The 18,608-nt window shown below is 34.1% G+C and overlaps 1 protein-coding gene across 2 annotated transcripts; it reads left to right on the forward strand.

The window, feature by feature from the left end:
- Positions 1 to 1,221: 1,221 nt before the first annotated feature.
- Positions 1,222 to 7,206, forward strand: LOC124353112 (bifunctional protein GlmU-like). 2 transcript variants are annotated; one of them, XM_046802942.1, is made up of 2 exons: positions 1,222 to 1,533; positions 6,917 to 7,206. In XM_046802942.1, exons 1-2 carry the CDS (start codon positions 1,453 to 1,455, stop codon positions 7,163 to 7,165), a joined length of 330 nt encoding a protein of 109 aa, XP_046658898.1. In that variant the 5' UTR covers positions 1,222 to 1,452; the 3' UTR covers positions 7,166 to 7,206. The 2 variants fall into 2 exon arrangements, with proteins under 2 accessions (XP_046658898.1, XP_046658896.1); XM_046802940.1 differs by lacking the exon at positions 1,222 to 1,533 and adding an exon at positions 4,376 to 4,588 and having other exon boundaries at positions 6,917 to 7,205.
- Positions 7,207 to 18,608: the final 11,402 nt, after the last annotated feature.

Here is an 18,608-nt window from a genome sequence, read left to right on the forward strand (position 1 = left end):
CAGCACTGTTTATCGGCAGTATCCTGTCATCAAAATGTTCAGCCTTTCTGGTCCTCAATTGTGAGCTATCCAGTCAATTGAATTTCAAAACGTTACATATCAACTTTGTAATAAATATTCCTTAAATTTTCGGCCAATCTTCAAGTAGTAGATGATAGGATCTTGCCATAATAACAGAGTGTTGACAAAACAATTAGAACATATTTAATTGTAATAAGCTTTTTTTAGAGAAGAAATGTGCAAAATACTCAAAAGCTTCAAATAGCTACAAACAATTTATAATTAAGTAGGTAAATTAAATTGTGCCCATAAACTACACAAAAATATTGTTGGAACAATGACGAATCGGTGCGAAAAATAAATAATAAAATCCATTTTAAGACTTTAAGATAAAAGGTAGTAGATAAAATAATACGGTCAATTATCTTAAACGGTAAAAACGACGAAAACCATAAATATTATGGGTGTTTTAAAAAACGTTTTAGGGTCTTTTTCGTTTAAGGGCCAGCACAAAAGACCCTAGCTTGCCTATTCAAAACTCAGATCACGCGATGCTTGCCCGCTGCGCAGCGCTTTGCGCTGCTTGCTCTTTTAGAATAAAAAATTAACTCGAGCTTGCAAAGTCCAAGCCCAGATCAACTCACCACGCTTTATTGAACAAGAAAAACTAAGTATAACTCACAGAACTAACGCAGGTTTCATTACAGGCAAAAGATAAGCGGCGCGCGTTTATCATTGATAAGATAAGACGAGTTTATACTAGAAGTAGTACCTAGACTACTGCCCTAAGAACTAATAACACAAAAAAACGATTAAATGCACTGTCAGTCAGGTATAGTATGTTTGTAAGGTGCTGGCCCTTAAACGAAAAAGACCCAAGGTTTATTGTTTTTAAGTCATTGCCGTACTAAAAACAACCTCGGAAAATTCATTTAGAATGATTTATATTTGAACATAAATAATTCCAGGCCTGTAATTTCGATCCTTCACGCCCTCTGAAAGGTTTTAGTTGCACCACTAGAAAGTAATAAACTACTGTACTTTAATGTTCTTTGTTATTTTCCACTGAGTATTCATAAATGTACTTGTATATAGTACTAGCACGGATGTCTTGGTGTGGAATATTTTGTGTTACGTTCTTTACATGTTGGCAACAGTGTTGTGTGGCACCAAGATTATTCCCGCCGTTATTGCTTAGAACGCAACCTCTCATATCTTTCTTGTTGTGGTCAGGTCAGTTCGGTGTTTACTGTTCAGTTGTATGGTGGCAAAGTCCTCGGTTATTCAGTACAATATTATCCATCGTAACAGTTTGTTTAGTATAAACTGGATTATTCCACTATGGGCACACGAGGTGTACAGGTATATACGGTGCGTTTCCTACCTGGCTAAGAGCTGAAGTCTGGTCTAGAACATTTTGTCAAGCAGCGTCAGCTCCAGGCGGCCTTCATCATGACGTGTGTCGGCAGTGTGCAGAGTGCAACTCTCAGGTTCGCTACTCCTGCTGGGGAAAACACCTCCAAAACGGAAATGGTTCGTATACTTTTTATCACAAACGTAATCAAAATAATCGGCAGCTATGTAATACGAGGCCGGTTTGAAAACATAATTAATTTGGTAGTCCTTGAAGCCTATATTGTAGTTAATCCGTATGGCAGCAACGAATCGGCTTGTCATATACCGTTGTAACGTCCAGAAGATAAAAATCACTTAATCATTATCTATCTCTTTATTAAATTAATATTTTTTTTTTATTTGAAAGAATTGAAATCCTTGAGCTGGAATAAAGGAACTTGTAAATCAATTGCATTAGATCCATATATTTTAAAATTAAATTAATGACATCCATCTCCAGGTCATTGTTGTTGCAACACCAGCAAATTAAACTCCAGAAACTAGTCTAAATGTCTTTTTAGTTGCAACTTCACAGTTCATTACTAATTTCACTTAATCATTTCTCAGAATTTTTGTCAACATTTTTCAAAACGCTCCCTGTATTTTTATTACATAATATTACAAAATAAGAGAATAGTCTACACTACTCCCCCCCCCAGATAATAGTGAAATATTCCACCTTATGATAAAGGTGTATATACAAATTTGCCTGTCATTACTCCAAAACCTACTACAATACCATATACCAACCTCATTCAACGAACATTTCCAAGATGTTTGCTACGTTTCCTAACCCTGCAAAATTGTTATCTTGACTATTACACAAACATAATAAGTATAAAATGTAGCTTTAACATACATTTTTTGCAATTTAAAACAGTGTTTACTCCTAGATATTAGTGATATGTGTCAAGGTCCGAAGGCAATGGTGTATATTCACATTCAAAACGGAATAGTTATAAAATGCCATAGTATCGTAGAGCAAAGTTGGGAAGAGTTTTAAAATTCTCAGGTCATCCTCAACTAATGTTCTTCTTATACATGTTTTATATCGTAATAAGATAGTTGCTCAGGAATCAGGATTGTCCGGACATTTGCCATCGTTCAATGATACAATATAATCAGTAACACCACGTTTAGAGATCTGCAATCTGATCTCTTCTTCAGGTAAATGACTGTTACATTTGGTTGGCCGGTGAGTGCAGACCTGTTGTGACCTGTAGCCTCTAGTTCGGTTTTAACAAGTAGTGTTTAGTTTTTATTAAGTGCATGGTTTAGAGTTAGTGTGCATGGAAGAGACACACAACACGGCTGTTGTTGTTCCTGACTTATGCGTGTCACAACGCTCTGATATGTTTTGTTTACTTTAACTTGGATTTTAGTCATCATGCATTAGTTTAGTCTTTTACCTGAAGAAGAGATCAGATTGCAGATCTCGAAACGAAGTGTTATTGATTATATTGTATCACTGATGGCAAATGTCCGGGAAAATCCTGTTTCCTTCACAATCCTCAAAAAACAAACTTCAAACAAGACAATTTTTGTTAAAATTGTTAAGAAGAAGTATCTTAAATTTTGAGCATTAAAAAAAAGAAACTTTAAAAAAGTGTTTAGATAGAGTGGGCACTTATAACTTTTTGTTTTTTTTTTTTTTGTGAGATTTTAATACGTAGTAATCTTTTAAGACACGGCGACTAACTAAATGTTGTCAAACCCTTATAGGATCCCATTTATTCAATTTTGTGTTGTTGGCTATTCCCTAAGAACCTAAGTGTGGGCTATGTCTTGTCACTGTAAATCTGCTATAATTCAGTTAATTATTATTCGATTTAAATAATTTTGGTATCATTAGGTTTTTTATAAAATCCATCAAAAACGGTATTCTTTTAATTCTTTAGAGAAATTGCTGGTTTTTAAGATATTAAAAGTTTTAAAGATTCCTATATGTTTTGTAGCAACTTGTCTTGTTACCATAAACATTTGACACAAATTGTGTTGGATTTATTTTATTTGTTTTATTCTTATATATGAATTTGTCTATACAAACACGCACAGATAGATGGATGGGGGAAATAAGCAACGGAGACCCACGCTCATATAGTGAAATGTGTGTTTGTCTTGACCTGAAAAAATATGTAATATTGCTTTACCCAGATAATTACGAAACGATCTATACCACAAAAATACAGTGTAAAAGATAATTACTGTAATTTTAGCCGAATCAAACAAAACCTGATATGATTGCATATAACATGCTATATTCGTATGTAAACAATTATTAAATTAAACATTTCAGTTTTGAAAAATCCGTTTATTTTAACTTGAAACATTTTTATTTATGATAGCAATACAGAGTCTTCAACAAAATGTTCTAACCAAACTAAATGTTCAAGCAAAATAAAATTATTTCTAACGATATATAGGCTAATATACCAACTGTACGCAATAATAACGTTTTTTATCCACTGTAGTGCATTTGATGTTCTATTACCCAAGTGACACAGACAAAGGTAAATCAATTAATGAACTACTCATAAACTGGAACTACAACACAAATCTTTCCTTAGTTCGCATGTTGCAATTCATGCTTCTACAAGCATGTTTGTATTACTGATATGTAGCATGTTTATTGATAGCTCCCAAGAATTCTAAAGCCTTTTTAGAATCTAAAGGTTTTGTTTTTCAAAATAAATTTTAGTATTTGAATAAAAAAATTATATGATTTTGCCAAAAAATTAAATCATAAGTGAATAAAATTGGGTGCTCTTTCTCGGTTCCATATGATGTAACATCACTACTAAAGAGAGTTCTTTTCAACTGAAAATTATTCTCATGGACTATAATAATGTATAAAATAAGTAACCTATTACACGATATACAAACACGTTTTAATACGTTTTACAAAGTTTGCAGAACTGTAGACATTCTCTTATCAAGCAGCTGATAGTGTTGATGTAACGTATTTGATTGACATTTCTGATCGGTCAGGCATTTGTTAATGGCTTCCAACATCAGAGTGTTCACAATTTCTCTCAAGCATGGGACTGACCTTAAGGACAGTATTGAGGAGTTTATTGTAGACAAAGGTTTAAAAGCACCCTTCATCGTCACCTGTGTGGGATCACTGAATTCTGCTACCTTAGCTCTGAATGCGACTGCTTCCCGCGGGCCTCCTTTTCCATCCTACGAAAAGGTGAATAGTTTTTACCTTAATTGACTTTATTGATTCTATTTCAGTACAGTATATATGTTACTAGTCACTAATCTAAACTGTGTTTTAGAAAAGAGAACAATTTTACAGTTAAAGTAATAGTACAATGTCTAGAATTTATGGGTTGTGGGGAATGTGTTATGTGTTCTAATCCCGAGAGCTTCAAGTGGGTTTCAAAGGACATTTTTGTAAATGTTGGTTCTCAAAAAATTTTTAAATAGGTTTAAATGCTCTTTCCCCACTTATTTCTACAGTTTGTACATTTCTTGGAATAATAACATCAAATTACATCCCACCATAGGTTTACAGTACAAATATATTTTTAAATATTTCAATCGCCTTTTTGAGTCCACAACGTTGCAACTAACTTTTTTTCTGATGTGAGTAGTTCGCAAACACTTTTTATCCCTTTTTTGTCGTAAAGATGCTAGAGATTAAAAGTAAGCCTACGCTGAATCTGCAGTATTCTATTTTAAAACTGTGAGAAACTAATTCTAGAATAATTTCTATATTCAAACTAGAATGTACAGTTTTTACGTCGTATAACTGTGATCAGTAATATTCCTTGATTTGTGATTTGTTATTGTTTTTATTTGTATATTAATGAAGTAAAAAAGAACAGTATCTCTAAACAGAAGCGGGGATCATCGTTTTAAGAATATATTTCCAGCCTATTACTTGTGATAAGCAAATGTTACATTCTGTAAACAAATTGACACTGGGCACTGGGTCATGAAGTAGTCAAAAAGGTTCCTGTTAAACTAAAATGAATTAATAAATTACTGATAAACTGACATAAATTATTGTTTACACTGGACAAAGATATACCACGTTATTACTCAGGTTAATACAAACATATTTCACCATATTAACATGGGTCTCTGATACTTAGTTCCCATCTGTCTGTCTGTATGTGTTTTAAATAAAAACATTTATATCTTAAAAACTAATAAGTTTATACCAAATTCGGTTCAAATGTTTATGATAACCAGACTAATTACAGAAAAAATTATGAAATTATCTTTCGTATTTTCAAAATGGCGGCCACTAAAACCTTTAAACTTTGAATATCTTAAACACCAGCACTCTTCTCAAGAATTACTTAAATTTGTAGAGGATATTATCACAAATCGAAAGACACCAACATTATTTAAATCGAATAGTAAATAACTGATTTAGAGAAAATTTACTGTGACAAGACATGGCCCACATTTATTTATTTATTTAGTTCAACGGCAAACGCCAATTTTATACAGAAATAACAAAAAATAATTACGGACAAGATGTACTAATGTTTTCTTAGGAGCTAACAAGACAGAGAGCAAATAGTAACATACGACAAGGAGGCATGACCAGCAAACAACACAGGCAACAACTGTACAAGACTGGAAATTGTAAGGCTAGTACTAGGACTAGGACACTTTATAGCAATAGGACATAGAACATAGAGCCTAAGGAGAGCTATTAAAATAAGAAACAACGACAATTAATTAAATGCTATGAAGAAAAAACAGTAAATAAACTATATAAAAAGGACTAACATCAGTAAAGAATCTAAGATAACAGTAGGGTAAAACTAGAATGGGATTGAGTCAACAGTGTATAGGGCTGCAGTTTTTATAATAACTAAGAAATAAACTATATATATATATATATATATATATATATATATATATATATTCGCTGAGGTTCTCAGCGAAAAGCCAACAATACAAAAACTGAATAAACGGCAGTCTAGTATTTATTTACTAAGATTAACTTTCACAACGTGAGCCAAGACAAGAATATTAAACCATCAAGAACAGGACCTACATTGTAAAAGTTTCAAACTTTAAACCAGCATAATTCTTTAAAGAGTGAACCTTTTGCGGTCGGGTTTCCGGCATAGCACTCTACTAATAAAGGTCTTTAATTTGATGCACTACTCGACCTATGCTCTTATTTAAGATTTCCTACTGACTCCTATCGGGCCATCCCTTTGACATGACAAAAATGGTAGTTACTTCAAAAAGTAGATTTATAGGTGCAGTAATGATGTACCAAGTTTTAGCGTTCGGAATTATCAAACCCGTGCCGGAAAATTGCAACCTGTAAAAACCAAAACAACACATATAAATACAGGCAATGGTATGTAATTAGTTCCTTTTCTCGAGCCTTCCACTGAAACAACATAGTGCCAATATAAATTTTTTCTTTTTTTATTTAATTGATCTAGACACTGAGAAACCCTTTTTGTGCAGGATATATAAATACTACACATTTTTTAGTGCGGTTGTCTTCAGGTTTTTTTTCAAAATCACTGATTTTCAGGTGAAATCCTTCGACAATGAAAACTTCGAAATCTGCTCCCTGGTAGGAACCTTAAGCCCGATGGGTTCTCACCTCCACATCGTCCTGGGGCGGGCCGACGGTTCTGTGGTGGCGGGGCACGTGGTGGGAAACGTCACCGTCCAAACCACAGCGGAAGTGGTAATCGGAGAGAGCATGGCAGAGATCTACAACCGGAAGTACGATCCCTTCACTTCTTACAACGAGCTGGAAGTGTTGAAAAGAGAATGAATTGATTCGACTTTACGTCAATTTTTGTCACACCTCACTCATGTAAAAGCCAATGTTAAAATACAAGATATTTTTATAAATGAATTACCTATTTATGTGTGTATGTTTATAGTCATTGTACACATACATGTACTTTATTATAACACCCAAGCTTTAGGTTCAACCAGAAATTTATCTTAAAGACAAATATACATCATAACTTAGCGCCTTCAAAAAGTGTTTGGCTATTTAATATACGTAACTGTCTCTTAATTGCAGTTTATATTGTGCCGGCGCTTTGAAAACCTTTATCTTTTGCAGCGCCGCCTGATGGCGAGTTACATCAATGGGCATAGCATATAAACCTTCTCCGTCGAAAAATACATATACATACAAATTTTTTGTACTAATTGGTCAAAAAGTTTACGATTCTACAGGACATAAAGGACATACAGACAAACATTCATTTTTGTATATATATATATATATATATATATATATATATATATATACATATTATATATATGTAATATATATTTATATATACATACACAATGCATGATCAAAAATCTTAAACTAAAATAAGGGAATGAGTTAACATTAAGAACAAAATTTGCAGAAACAAATTACATACAAATTTGACCTCTAAAAGAAATTATACAAGACCAGAGCATGGAGTACCTGAATACATTAAGTTAATAAAAAAATGTTAACCTTAAAGTAGAAAATGAAAGTAGGCAAATACAAAAGGTAATATAAATAAATAGTATAAAAAACGGTAATCAGAAAAACTATGATATGGAATTATGTAAAACGAGTAGAGGGACTTGGATTTATCCATTTCACACCTGCACATCCTAAACAGAGAGCACACACACACACACACAATACAGACTAAACACATGCACGGACCACACGTCCTCACTGGCCTGTATCCCCAAGATTACACTACCACACTACACACTCTGACTTAAATCCAATGTATTACAAAAACGTTAAACAGAAATTCAATACACCAAGAGTACAGCATACCTATGTGTAGATTGAGCAAAAGATGGCGAAACCCATCTCGCACAGCAACTACTAACTATTTATTAATTAATTTTATGTGTGTACGAGTAATAATAGTACAAGGTCTTGGGATTTTATACATTTTGGCAATTATGGAGATGTTCTGATGTATAATTGCAAGACATTAAAATTTTAAACTCTTTAAATAATAAATTAGTTGAATAAGTACGATTTCGCTTCAGCGCTAATTTTATGATAGTTTTCTGAACGACTTCTAAGGGAGCACGGTTATTTTGAAAACAGCCACCCCATGCTAAATTGCCACACTGAAGTATTGGTTGTACATAAGCATAATGTAAGCTTTTTACGAAGTTTGTTCTGCATGTAAGCTACATGATTACTCCACTTCAACCGGTTATCATTCAAAAGCCACACCAAAGTATTTATACTCACTCACCCTATCAATACATTCACACAAAACACATCCATCTAGGCCACAGTACAACAAAACACAGTAAAAACAAACGGATCGTCGTCAGACAGTGGCGTAGCCAGAAATTTCGTTCGGGGGGGGTCCGAAATCGGGGGATCCGGGGGACGTTTTCTGTGTTATTTGCCAATGAGTTCACTGGTAAAATAGTGCAGTCATTGAAGCGAAAATACGGTCTTACCTCAGAATTTTTTTACTGTGAACCGATTTGCATGAAATTTTGGAATTAGGCTCATCTTACCCTTGACTTCAAAAGTGAAAATAATCTGAACTCCGCCTATTATGTTTAAGGGGTGTAAACAAACCCCTTAATGGAAAAATCGACATTGAGCCATTTTATCGCTAGAAAACATGTTTAATAGTAAGTGGTGAAATTGTAAAGTGTTTTCTAACACAATTACTTCATATTAAAATCATTTTCAAACCCCTTGAAAATCTTACAACCCTTGCAAACAACCCCTAAATTGAAAAAATCACAAAAAATACTTTGGTATGACATAAAAAGATGTAAGTATAGAGTAAGTAATATTTTATATTCTCTATAATAATTATCAAATTTTTAACCCCCCTTCAACCCTTGAAATCTACCTCTTGATAAAAAATTGTTTTGATAAAATGAAAAGGATTTAAATATTATTCCACACTCTCGAAAATGATTATCATATTCTTAAGCTTTCTACCCTTAAAACTACCCCTAAATTAAAACAGTAAATATATATGATTACATATTTAAAAATAATTTAATTTAGAGTAAAAAATTGCAATTTATTGAATAAAATAGTTACAAATTATATAAAATTCACTCAAATGTGTTATATATACATATAGGAACGTTGGTATGTATTCATGCCTACGTTTCAAAAATATATGAGCCATATTATGTATATATATATATACACATTACAATAGTTTTGGATCTCTATTATACTGCGTACTTTCACATTGCTCCAAATATTCACAGTCCGAAATTTTCAGTTACTAAGCAGAAAAAATATGATAAGTTTTTTGACCATAACTCCTTCAATTTTCATGCTATCACAATTTATAAAAAACCATTGTAAAGGTAGTTAAGAGAGCTACAACATCCTTTATTGCAATATATAGTAAAAAACCTTTTTCTCAAACGGTGAAGGGTTAAAGGGCTTAGAGAGACTGCGATTGCTCTTTAAACAATCATATATCCGTCAATTTTTGTTTGAAAGAAAAATAAAAAAATCCAAATTGTTTGTCAGAAATATACCTACATTTTTTATCCCTTCACTTTTATACGTATATGTCGTCATTTCTGAGATATTATGAAAAAAGGTGTTTTTCTTTAATTTGAATTTTTTTTTATTCGTGACTTTTTTGAAAAATATGTGTCCTGAAGCAGCCAAACTGATACAATCTATCAAACTCTTCATAATAAAGTTTATTCTAGGCGGAATACGATTAATTTGAATTTTGGTGGAAATGGCACTTATGAAACCCGTTGATTTAAAAGAAAAAACATTAGATGCTCTTCTTATTTGCAATACAGCTCACTTATTTTACGTGCAAAAGACTTTTAATAGTGCTCATTTTTAAAGCTTATTTCAAGCACTATAAAAATCTTTTTTATTAGAATGTCTAAAATGCATCTGCTCGCCGCTAGATGGCATTTCACCACATCGATTAAATTTCAGACAAAATAAAAAACGGCTTTGATTTTTAATATCTAGCTTAATATTGCACTTAGAGTACTTTATAAAAAACCAAATGGTTCATTGTTTTACCTGCTACAATTGTGTTCTTTATATAATTTTCGATAAAACGTATATTTTTGGAGATATTTGGAAAAAATTGCGCATTTTCAATTGCCAATAACTTGAAAAATATTGGATTTTTCGAAAAACATTATAGATGATTTTTTGCTTAAAATTAGGCCTTATATCGATATTCGAGGTTATTTTGAAAAAAATAAATTCACCCCCGAGAAGGGGTGGCAACCACCCCCAGGGTGGTTGCGGAGTTCAAATCATTTTCACTTTTGAAGTTAAGGGTAAGATGAACCTAATTCCAAAATTGTTTGCAATTCGGTTCACAGTAAAAAAATTCGGAGCAATAATGCTTCAATGATTGCACTAAAAGGTAAATACAAAAAATATGGAGCTTTAGTAACTACGCCTTTTAGAAAGTGGAAAGATGTAATAGGCAAATTCACCTCTCACAGCAACTCTAGTATTACAAATTTTCTTGTATAGCTACAGAAACCTTGCGAAGTTCGATTCTGGCCGAGTAGAAGGCACCAAAGTGATGTTGGATTCAACGGATAAGAAAGAAAAAGAACAAAACAGAGCTTCACTCAAGCTTATAATTGACACAACTATATTCTGTGGAGAAAATGAAATACCCCTTCGGGGACATTGGGCCACTGGCGGCCGAAAACCCTTTAGAAAAGGAGGGCAATTTTCGAGCGTTGCTCGGGTACAGATCAAACTAACGGTCTGAAAACGCACCGGAAAAGGTCTACAGATTAGAAGTTCGGCTACTTTGGATTTCACTGATTGAGGTATTTATGAATGAGTTACAATGACGATTTTTTTGTATCATTACACTTTAGACGAGTATATAATTATCGGGAAAAAAATCACTTTCGGTCGGAAAAAAAATAAACCTGAAAAACTCTAATGATTAGAACTTCAACTTCTTCGGACTTCAGTTATTGAGATAAACGTGGTATTTTTGGTTGAGTTAGAACGACGATTTTTTTGTTATCATTAAACTGAACACTACTACCTATATAATTATCGAGAAAAAATCACTTCCGGTCGGTAAATACCGATGAAAAGCTCTACAGATTCCAGTTTTGACGATTTTAGATTTTACTGGTTGAGTGGTTGAGGTAAAAGTGGTACTTATAATTATGTTAGGACATTGATATTAGATTTCAATTCAATGCCGACTAATAAATATATAATTATCGAGTAAAAAAACAAAAATAATCATTTCCGATCGGAATATACTAAGGAAAATGAAATAATACCTCAGCCAGTGAAATCCAAAGTAGTCGGAACTTCTTCAGTAGAGTTTTTCCGGTGTATTATCCGACCGGTAGTGATTTTTTTCAATTTTTCTTCGATAATTATATAGGAATTAGTCGGCGTTCAATTGATACCTAAAATCACTGTTCTAACATAATTTTAAGTAGGCTACACTTTTATCTCAACGACTCAACCAGTGAAATCCAAAATCGTCAAAACTTGAATCTGTAGAGAGCTTTTCTTCGGTATTTACCAACCGGAAGTGATCTTTTTTGTCTCGATAACTATATAGGTACAGTGTGCAGTTTAATGATAATAAAAATCGTCGTCCTATCTCAATGGAAAACACCACGTTTACCTCAATCACTGAAGTCCAAATTAGTTAAATTCTAATCAGTAGTGTTTTTCAAGTATATTTTCCGATCGAAAGTGATTTTATATATTTTTTTCGATAATTATATACACGTCTACAGTTTAATGACACCTAAAATCAACGTCGTAACTTAATTCTAAGCAGCCATTTTACGTCCCCAAGACGAACGAAGTGGTCGCTAATTTAAAACTGTTCGCCGTGTTACGGTTCAGGTTACTTTCCGACGTCACGTTACCGCGCCTATAGAAATACGTGATTACACTACACTATCCGAAAGGCCGAGCCGAAAAGTATCGTTTGATACTTTATGATTTAAACGAAAGGACAATTATATTTTTAACAACAGTCACTTTAATCAATTACATCAATCAATTTAATGTTTGTAGACAAGAATAATGATAAACTCTCCTTTTTTCTCCTGCTCCATGCTTTATTTTTTAATATGTCTTAAAATTTCGGGGGGGGGGGTCCGGACCCCCTGGACCCCCCCCCCTTCGCTACGCCACTGTCGTCAGAGATTGGCATACGTTTAGTTTTGGTTTTGTTAACTGTGAGCTAACATTGATCAAACCAGTGCTTCACAGTGAGTAGATCGCGCTCAGCCACATCCGTCACTTCCTCCCAGCTTTTACCCTTAAACAACAAAGCGATGTCGTCCGCAAAAAGATATAGCCTATCTGTCCTTTACCCAAATTCAATCTTTCTAGATTATTAATACAAATTAATAAAATCAAGGGACTCAGAATACTATATTGCAAGGCATTATAAAAAACTTAAATTATAATTAATACACGAAATTAAAGGAAAATTCAAATAGTTTATATCTACAGGCTTACAAGTGTTCAATGTGAGCTCCATTCGTTACACGGCACACATCAAGTCGATAGCCCTGTTCTTCCACAATCTTTGATTATGTGTCTGGAGTGACTAGCAACAGCTGCTTCAACCCTGTTCCTTTAGTCGGGTAGGTCAGTTGGTAGCGGAGGCACATACACACAGCCCTTTATGAAACCCTCAAAGGTAGAAATCACATTGCGTCCGGTCGGGCGAACATGGAGCCATGCAAAAACTTGCTGTCATTAGGCCTCTAGCGGCCAACTTAAGCGGTCGGGTACAATGACGTTTATCCAATCGCGTACTGAGATGCAGTGAGGCGGTGCACCAACTTCCTGCCAAATGAAATTCTGTGGTTCATTTAATTTCTTCCAATTGAGGAAATAGCCGTAGTTCTAGAGCATCAAGATAACAAAAGCCAGTTACAGTTCCTTCTCCAAAAAAGAAAGGCCTATAAACTTTCCGCCTAGATATGGCACACAAAACATTCAATTTAGGGGATCTCACTACAATTACACCACCCGTGATGGTCTTCTGAATCCCAGATATGCACATTGTGAGTGTTCACATGCCCACTGAGATGAAATGTTGATTCATCACTAACATTACGTGATCCAGAAAATCTTTATTATTTTGCAACAATATTCCGTTTCCAAAATTAGCACGAAATCATAGTCTGCAGGCTGTAGAGCATGTAACAACTTCAAACGATGAGGACGTAGTTGTAAGCGTTTCTGTAAAACGTTGCACTGGAATTGCTAATTCACGACTGCCCTCCGAACTGATTTCAGTTGCTACGCGTGAAAGTCTCTCACTCGTTCAACACTCTCTTAACTAACCATTCACCGTCCCGTGCTCTTTCCTTTGCAAAGGCAGCCAGTATATTAAACCGATGATACCATCTATGGATGTTATTATCAATTATAAAATCACAACGGAACTTTATACGGAACCCATAGTTACTAAAGATTCCGTCATTGCAAACTGTAAAACACAAAAAGCCTGTTCACGAATCGCCATTTTTGCTTCTAGCGCTTTCGATTGCGGAGGAAACATTGCGTCCGCATGCGCACAGGTGACAAATAATAAAACTGTTTAAGTTGCTCTTTGATTTGTTGTATGAATTATAGTTTAAGTTGTGTTAAAAAAACTACAAAGTGTTTACAACCCCGTCTGAAAACGCAAACTTATTCAGGCTTCAAACATAAAATTAGCAGACCTACCGCTAAGTCAACCTTAGCTTGGGGTGAGGCCACTTTTGGTACCAATATTTCAAAAAAGATCGAACTAGGAAACCTAAAAAGATTTATAACAATCAAACAAACCTCAACCAACAGAATTCGCACACACGCCTTGACACTAAGATCTAGGACCAAAACTTAGGGTCGGAAACGGTTAGCCTTTACCCCTCCCCCTTCCTGTAACATTGTTTTACATGACACTACGCTTGCCAATAAAAGAGCCGACATCGACATCGCCATTCTTGTTAGTATCCCACTGTAGTCAGTGCTAGTGTGATGTGTGATTGTGATCCTCGTACTTGTGATTTGTGCTCGGGACTTGCATCCTGTGCAGTGACAACGCCTGGACTGGACACCAAGCAGCTTTTGGGTATATTCGAACCCTTTTCTTTCCCATCTTTACTTCTTCCTGTTCGTTATTTTTGTATGTATTAATAACTCCCCCACCTGACGAAGAGGATGGATTCCAAACCTCGAAACGTTGTGTTATATCTATTATAACCTATAACGATGGCAAATGTCCGAAATCATGTCATCCTTTCAAACCTTCTATCGTAAATGACAAACTTTAAACAAAGAACACGTATGAGTTCTCCATTAACTTGTCTTGATGTAACTAATTAATATGTTTCTCACTGGATACCTCACCAATAAGTATACGTGGTATTAAACGAGTCTACTCCTACCTTATATATTTGTATATATATATGGATAAATATTATAAATCCTTCTCTCCGCCGCCGCTCCACCCCCTCCTTACCAGCCGAGGTTCCTCTCTCCCGCATCTAGGAGACCACATGGAATCCCTCAGCATGTAACTATGAAATAACGTTCTCTTATTGGAGATAATTATATCATTAAATTAATGTTGTGTAACTGTACTTTTTAAGGGAAAGTAGAGTCAGGAGGGCCAGAGTAGAGTAAAACTGAGTAGATGTGTGCCAGAGATGGTTCATGGAACCTAGAGTGGAACACAGTAGTGGCTCTGTAGGCGACCTGGATTGTCTTGGACGGGAGGGTGATTGAAGCTATTCTAGGAGTTTACGACCTGATTCTAGAGTTAGGTAAAAGCAACTAATCTAAATTTATAATTCTTAGAATTATTTATATTTTTATTTGTTTGAAACATAAAAATACAACCAATTTAAAATTAGATGTAATACTAAAATTATTATTAAATGTTCGGATGAAAACAATTAACATAAGCACAGCCCAAGACGTAGGTAGCCTACATCATTATAAAGGGGTTGTTTAGAAGAGATGAATGAAAGGAAAAACGTGGGATGAGTTATTATAATAGAAAATTCTAATTTTTAGTTGGGACTTTACATGATAAACATCTTACATTACACTTTCGTCTCAGGCTACTTTCACGACATATAGGACCCAAAAAAATAAATTACTTAAATCATGATTACCACCAATCACTGATCATCTTTTAAGGGCAGTATTAAAAAAAGAAAAAAACAGGAAACGCACAATTACTACAATTCACTATTAGAAATTACCTACTAGAACTAATGACATGAATATGTATGCAAGGCAGTGAAACTACTACTAACTTAAGGGCCGGCTGTGAAAATGTTACATCTAATGCACTTGTACGGCCTTAGTCCTTATTTAATTATTATTTAAATATTAATTATTCTTTACAATGTACGAGTTGTCCCATAGTTCCAAAAAATAAGGTTGTAACAATCTCATGAGGTTTAGCATTGTTCTTACAGGGCCCTCACTATATCTTAACTCTCTTAACTTAGAATCATAACCTTACCTTACTGTCAAATTTCTTCTTTTTATCTGCAATGGTCTGGGGCCCAAACCCATTATCTCATATTTTCTGGCCAGTAGGGGGAGGGATAGGCTGCCCTTGTTTTTTATACGAGGGGTTTCAATATAATTAGAGTACACAATAAACAATATTCTTTATTTGTCATTTCTTAAAGAAATGCAATGGCAGCATTAAAATTGAAATATTTATTGCTTGTTATATTGTTTTGACTTTATTGCTTGATTTTAGTTGGTCAAAGAACTCGTTTATTGAGCACACTGGTTGTTCCACTAGACAGTCCCTAAACTCCCTTTTTACTCTTAATACTACCTGTAGTATTCTTGACGTTGTCTGGGACGGAGTCGAATTTTACAGGTCTACGTAGGAAGGTTTCTTGCTGAACGGTGTTGTGAGATAGGTGGGAAGAGTGTTATCCGTGCCTATCTGGTACTGTACGAATGAAAATCCATATTTCTGGAAAGGTTCAGATTCTTTGTGTACATGACAACTGTATGGAAGTAGAACGTTGTGACTGCTAGAAGCTTTAAGGATTTAAAAGATTCCCTGCAGCTGTCAATAGGCCAAAGCCATAATAGCCTTTTTCTGGTGCACTAGGATTTTGATGATAAGGTTTCCGTCTGATGTTCTTCCCTATGAAATAAATTCGTACCTTATATGTGATTCTGTCACCGCATATGCGGTCCTTAGGTATTTCCAAATCTCGTATCCACTTTATCCTCTGTACCACATAAATGCTGAATGAAAGCTTTTTGGTCAGGCTATGTATGTGATCATTCGAAGAAAAATCAGCATCAGTTGTTAAACCTAGCAATTTTGCATTATTTTCCACTGTATTTTGGGAATTTGCTCATGCTTCCTGCTGAAATTTATTGTTGTTGCTTTTGACGAATTAATGGCCAAATCATTTTGAATACAGTATTAATCTTATCTGTTGTTGATAAAATATCAAAGTATAGTTCTTGTGGTATATGTAATGTACAAACAGAACAGTGTTGTATTATCTGCATATATTATAGTTTTGATACTTTCAAACCTGATGAAGGTGGAAAATCGTTAGTAAACAGTATGAAAAAGAAAGGGTCCAGGACAGAGCTCTGAGGCATAACTCTGCTGACAGAGTTGTGTGGACCTCTAATATATGTAGTTTCCCATTTGGGTTTTGTTGAATTTCAACTATTTGTTTGCGTCCTTTCAAATGCCTGGCCACCCAGTCTTTTGCCAGTCCTTCTATTCTCAGAATTGAAGGTTTCCTCAAAATAAAGTTATGGCTTAACCAGTCAAATGTCTTGCTGTAATCTAGTAAAATTGCTGCCGCATGCCCCTAGATGGTCAATAATAATATTTGCTACTAAGCTAGGTCCAGTGGTGGTAGACCTTCAATTGAGGAATCTGTGCTATTTTTGAAATGAGATCATGTCTTTCCAGGTGGTTTGGCATTCTTGACAGTGCAACATCCTCTATTATTTTTGAGAATGTTGATATTAATGTGATAGGACGGTAGTTTTCTTCTTGTTTTAAGCGTGTCTTTTTTATGTTTTAAATATATTTTTGCTTTTTTTAAATTGAGGGGAACTGATCCAACAGAGTGATCTGTTTATTATACTGTCAAGTTGAGCAGCTAATTCTTTAGCAGTGTTTTACAGCTTTTGATGGAATTTCATCTATCATTTCTAATAAACTGCTGGATATTGGTGGGAGCATTGGATGGGTTATTGTGTTATGGAACTGAATTCTGTTTTTCTATAAGTGGAGTCATCTATATGAAGTAATGGTTAAGGTACTGAACTAAGTCAGTGGGGTTATTTACTATTTCTTACTTTCTTAAAAAACTTATTGAAATAACACATTATTTAAATCCTTAGTGAAATATGAGTTAACTCATATTTCAGATACTGCAATCAGACTACGAATATACTTGTATTTCGGCATAAATGGGTTGACAGTTTTTTCTTTATTCAACGTTATCATTACTCAACATAGTTTTAAAAATCTTTTACTCTTTCTGGTAACTGATTGTTATCCACTTATTGAACATGTGCTCAGCTTTTGTATATGTTATAGTGTAAAATATGAATTTATCAACATGACTCATTTTCCAATGGAAACCCACTGGAAATGTTAATTATAATCTATTGCTTTGATTATGTAACAATCTATAAGATATTACACTCAAAGCTGAAATCCATTGCCATTTGAAACATGGTTGTGCTTGATGCGGTATCATTTGATGTAAAATCAACCAGAAATAAAGGATTTTTACACCCACCATCTCAGATTTTGATGAAACTTGGCATGGTTGCTCCATTCATTTTGTAAGTAACAATGCTAAATTTTTTCCTTATTTCTTACGGTTTAGATATTATAGGGTCTTAAAGTTCAAAAAGTATTACGATTTTTATTGGTCAGCCTTGAAAAAATGAAAATTGTTTACAGTTTGTCATTATTTACCAACCAATTTAGATTTTTTTTTATTTGTAGATGAAAAGAAGGTCAGGAATAATGTCAAACATAAATAAAACTACCAATTGTTCATTTGGTTCATATATAATAACAACTATTTATAAGAATAGGATTTATGTGAAGCTTTATATATATATGGGATGACCTTAAATATTATTGATTCTAGAATCATTTCAATCAACACATATGTGTGACCTAATACAAACACAAACCTGTCCGGAAGTTTTCCTGCCTATTAAAGGTTTAATCTCAATGTACCTG

Source organism: Homalodisca vitripennis, chromosome 1 (assembly GCF_021130785.1).
Source record: "Homalodisca vitripennis isolate AUS2020 chromosome 1, UT_GWSS_2.1, whole genome shotgun sequence".
Lineage (NCBI taxonomy): Eukaryota > Metazoa > Arthropoda > Insecta > Hemiptera > Cicadellidae > Homalodisca > Homalodisca vitripennis.

Coding starts and splice junctions, on each gene's coding strand:
- LOC124353112 (XM_046802940.1), top strand. CDS start 4,394: ATGGCTTCCAACATCAGAGTGTTCACAATTTCTCTCAAGCATGGGACT. Junction 4,589..6,916: donor CTTTTCCATCCTACGAAAAG/GTGAATAGTTTT, acceptor ACTGATTTTCAG/GTGAAATCCTTCGACAATGA.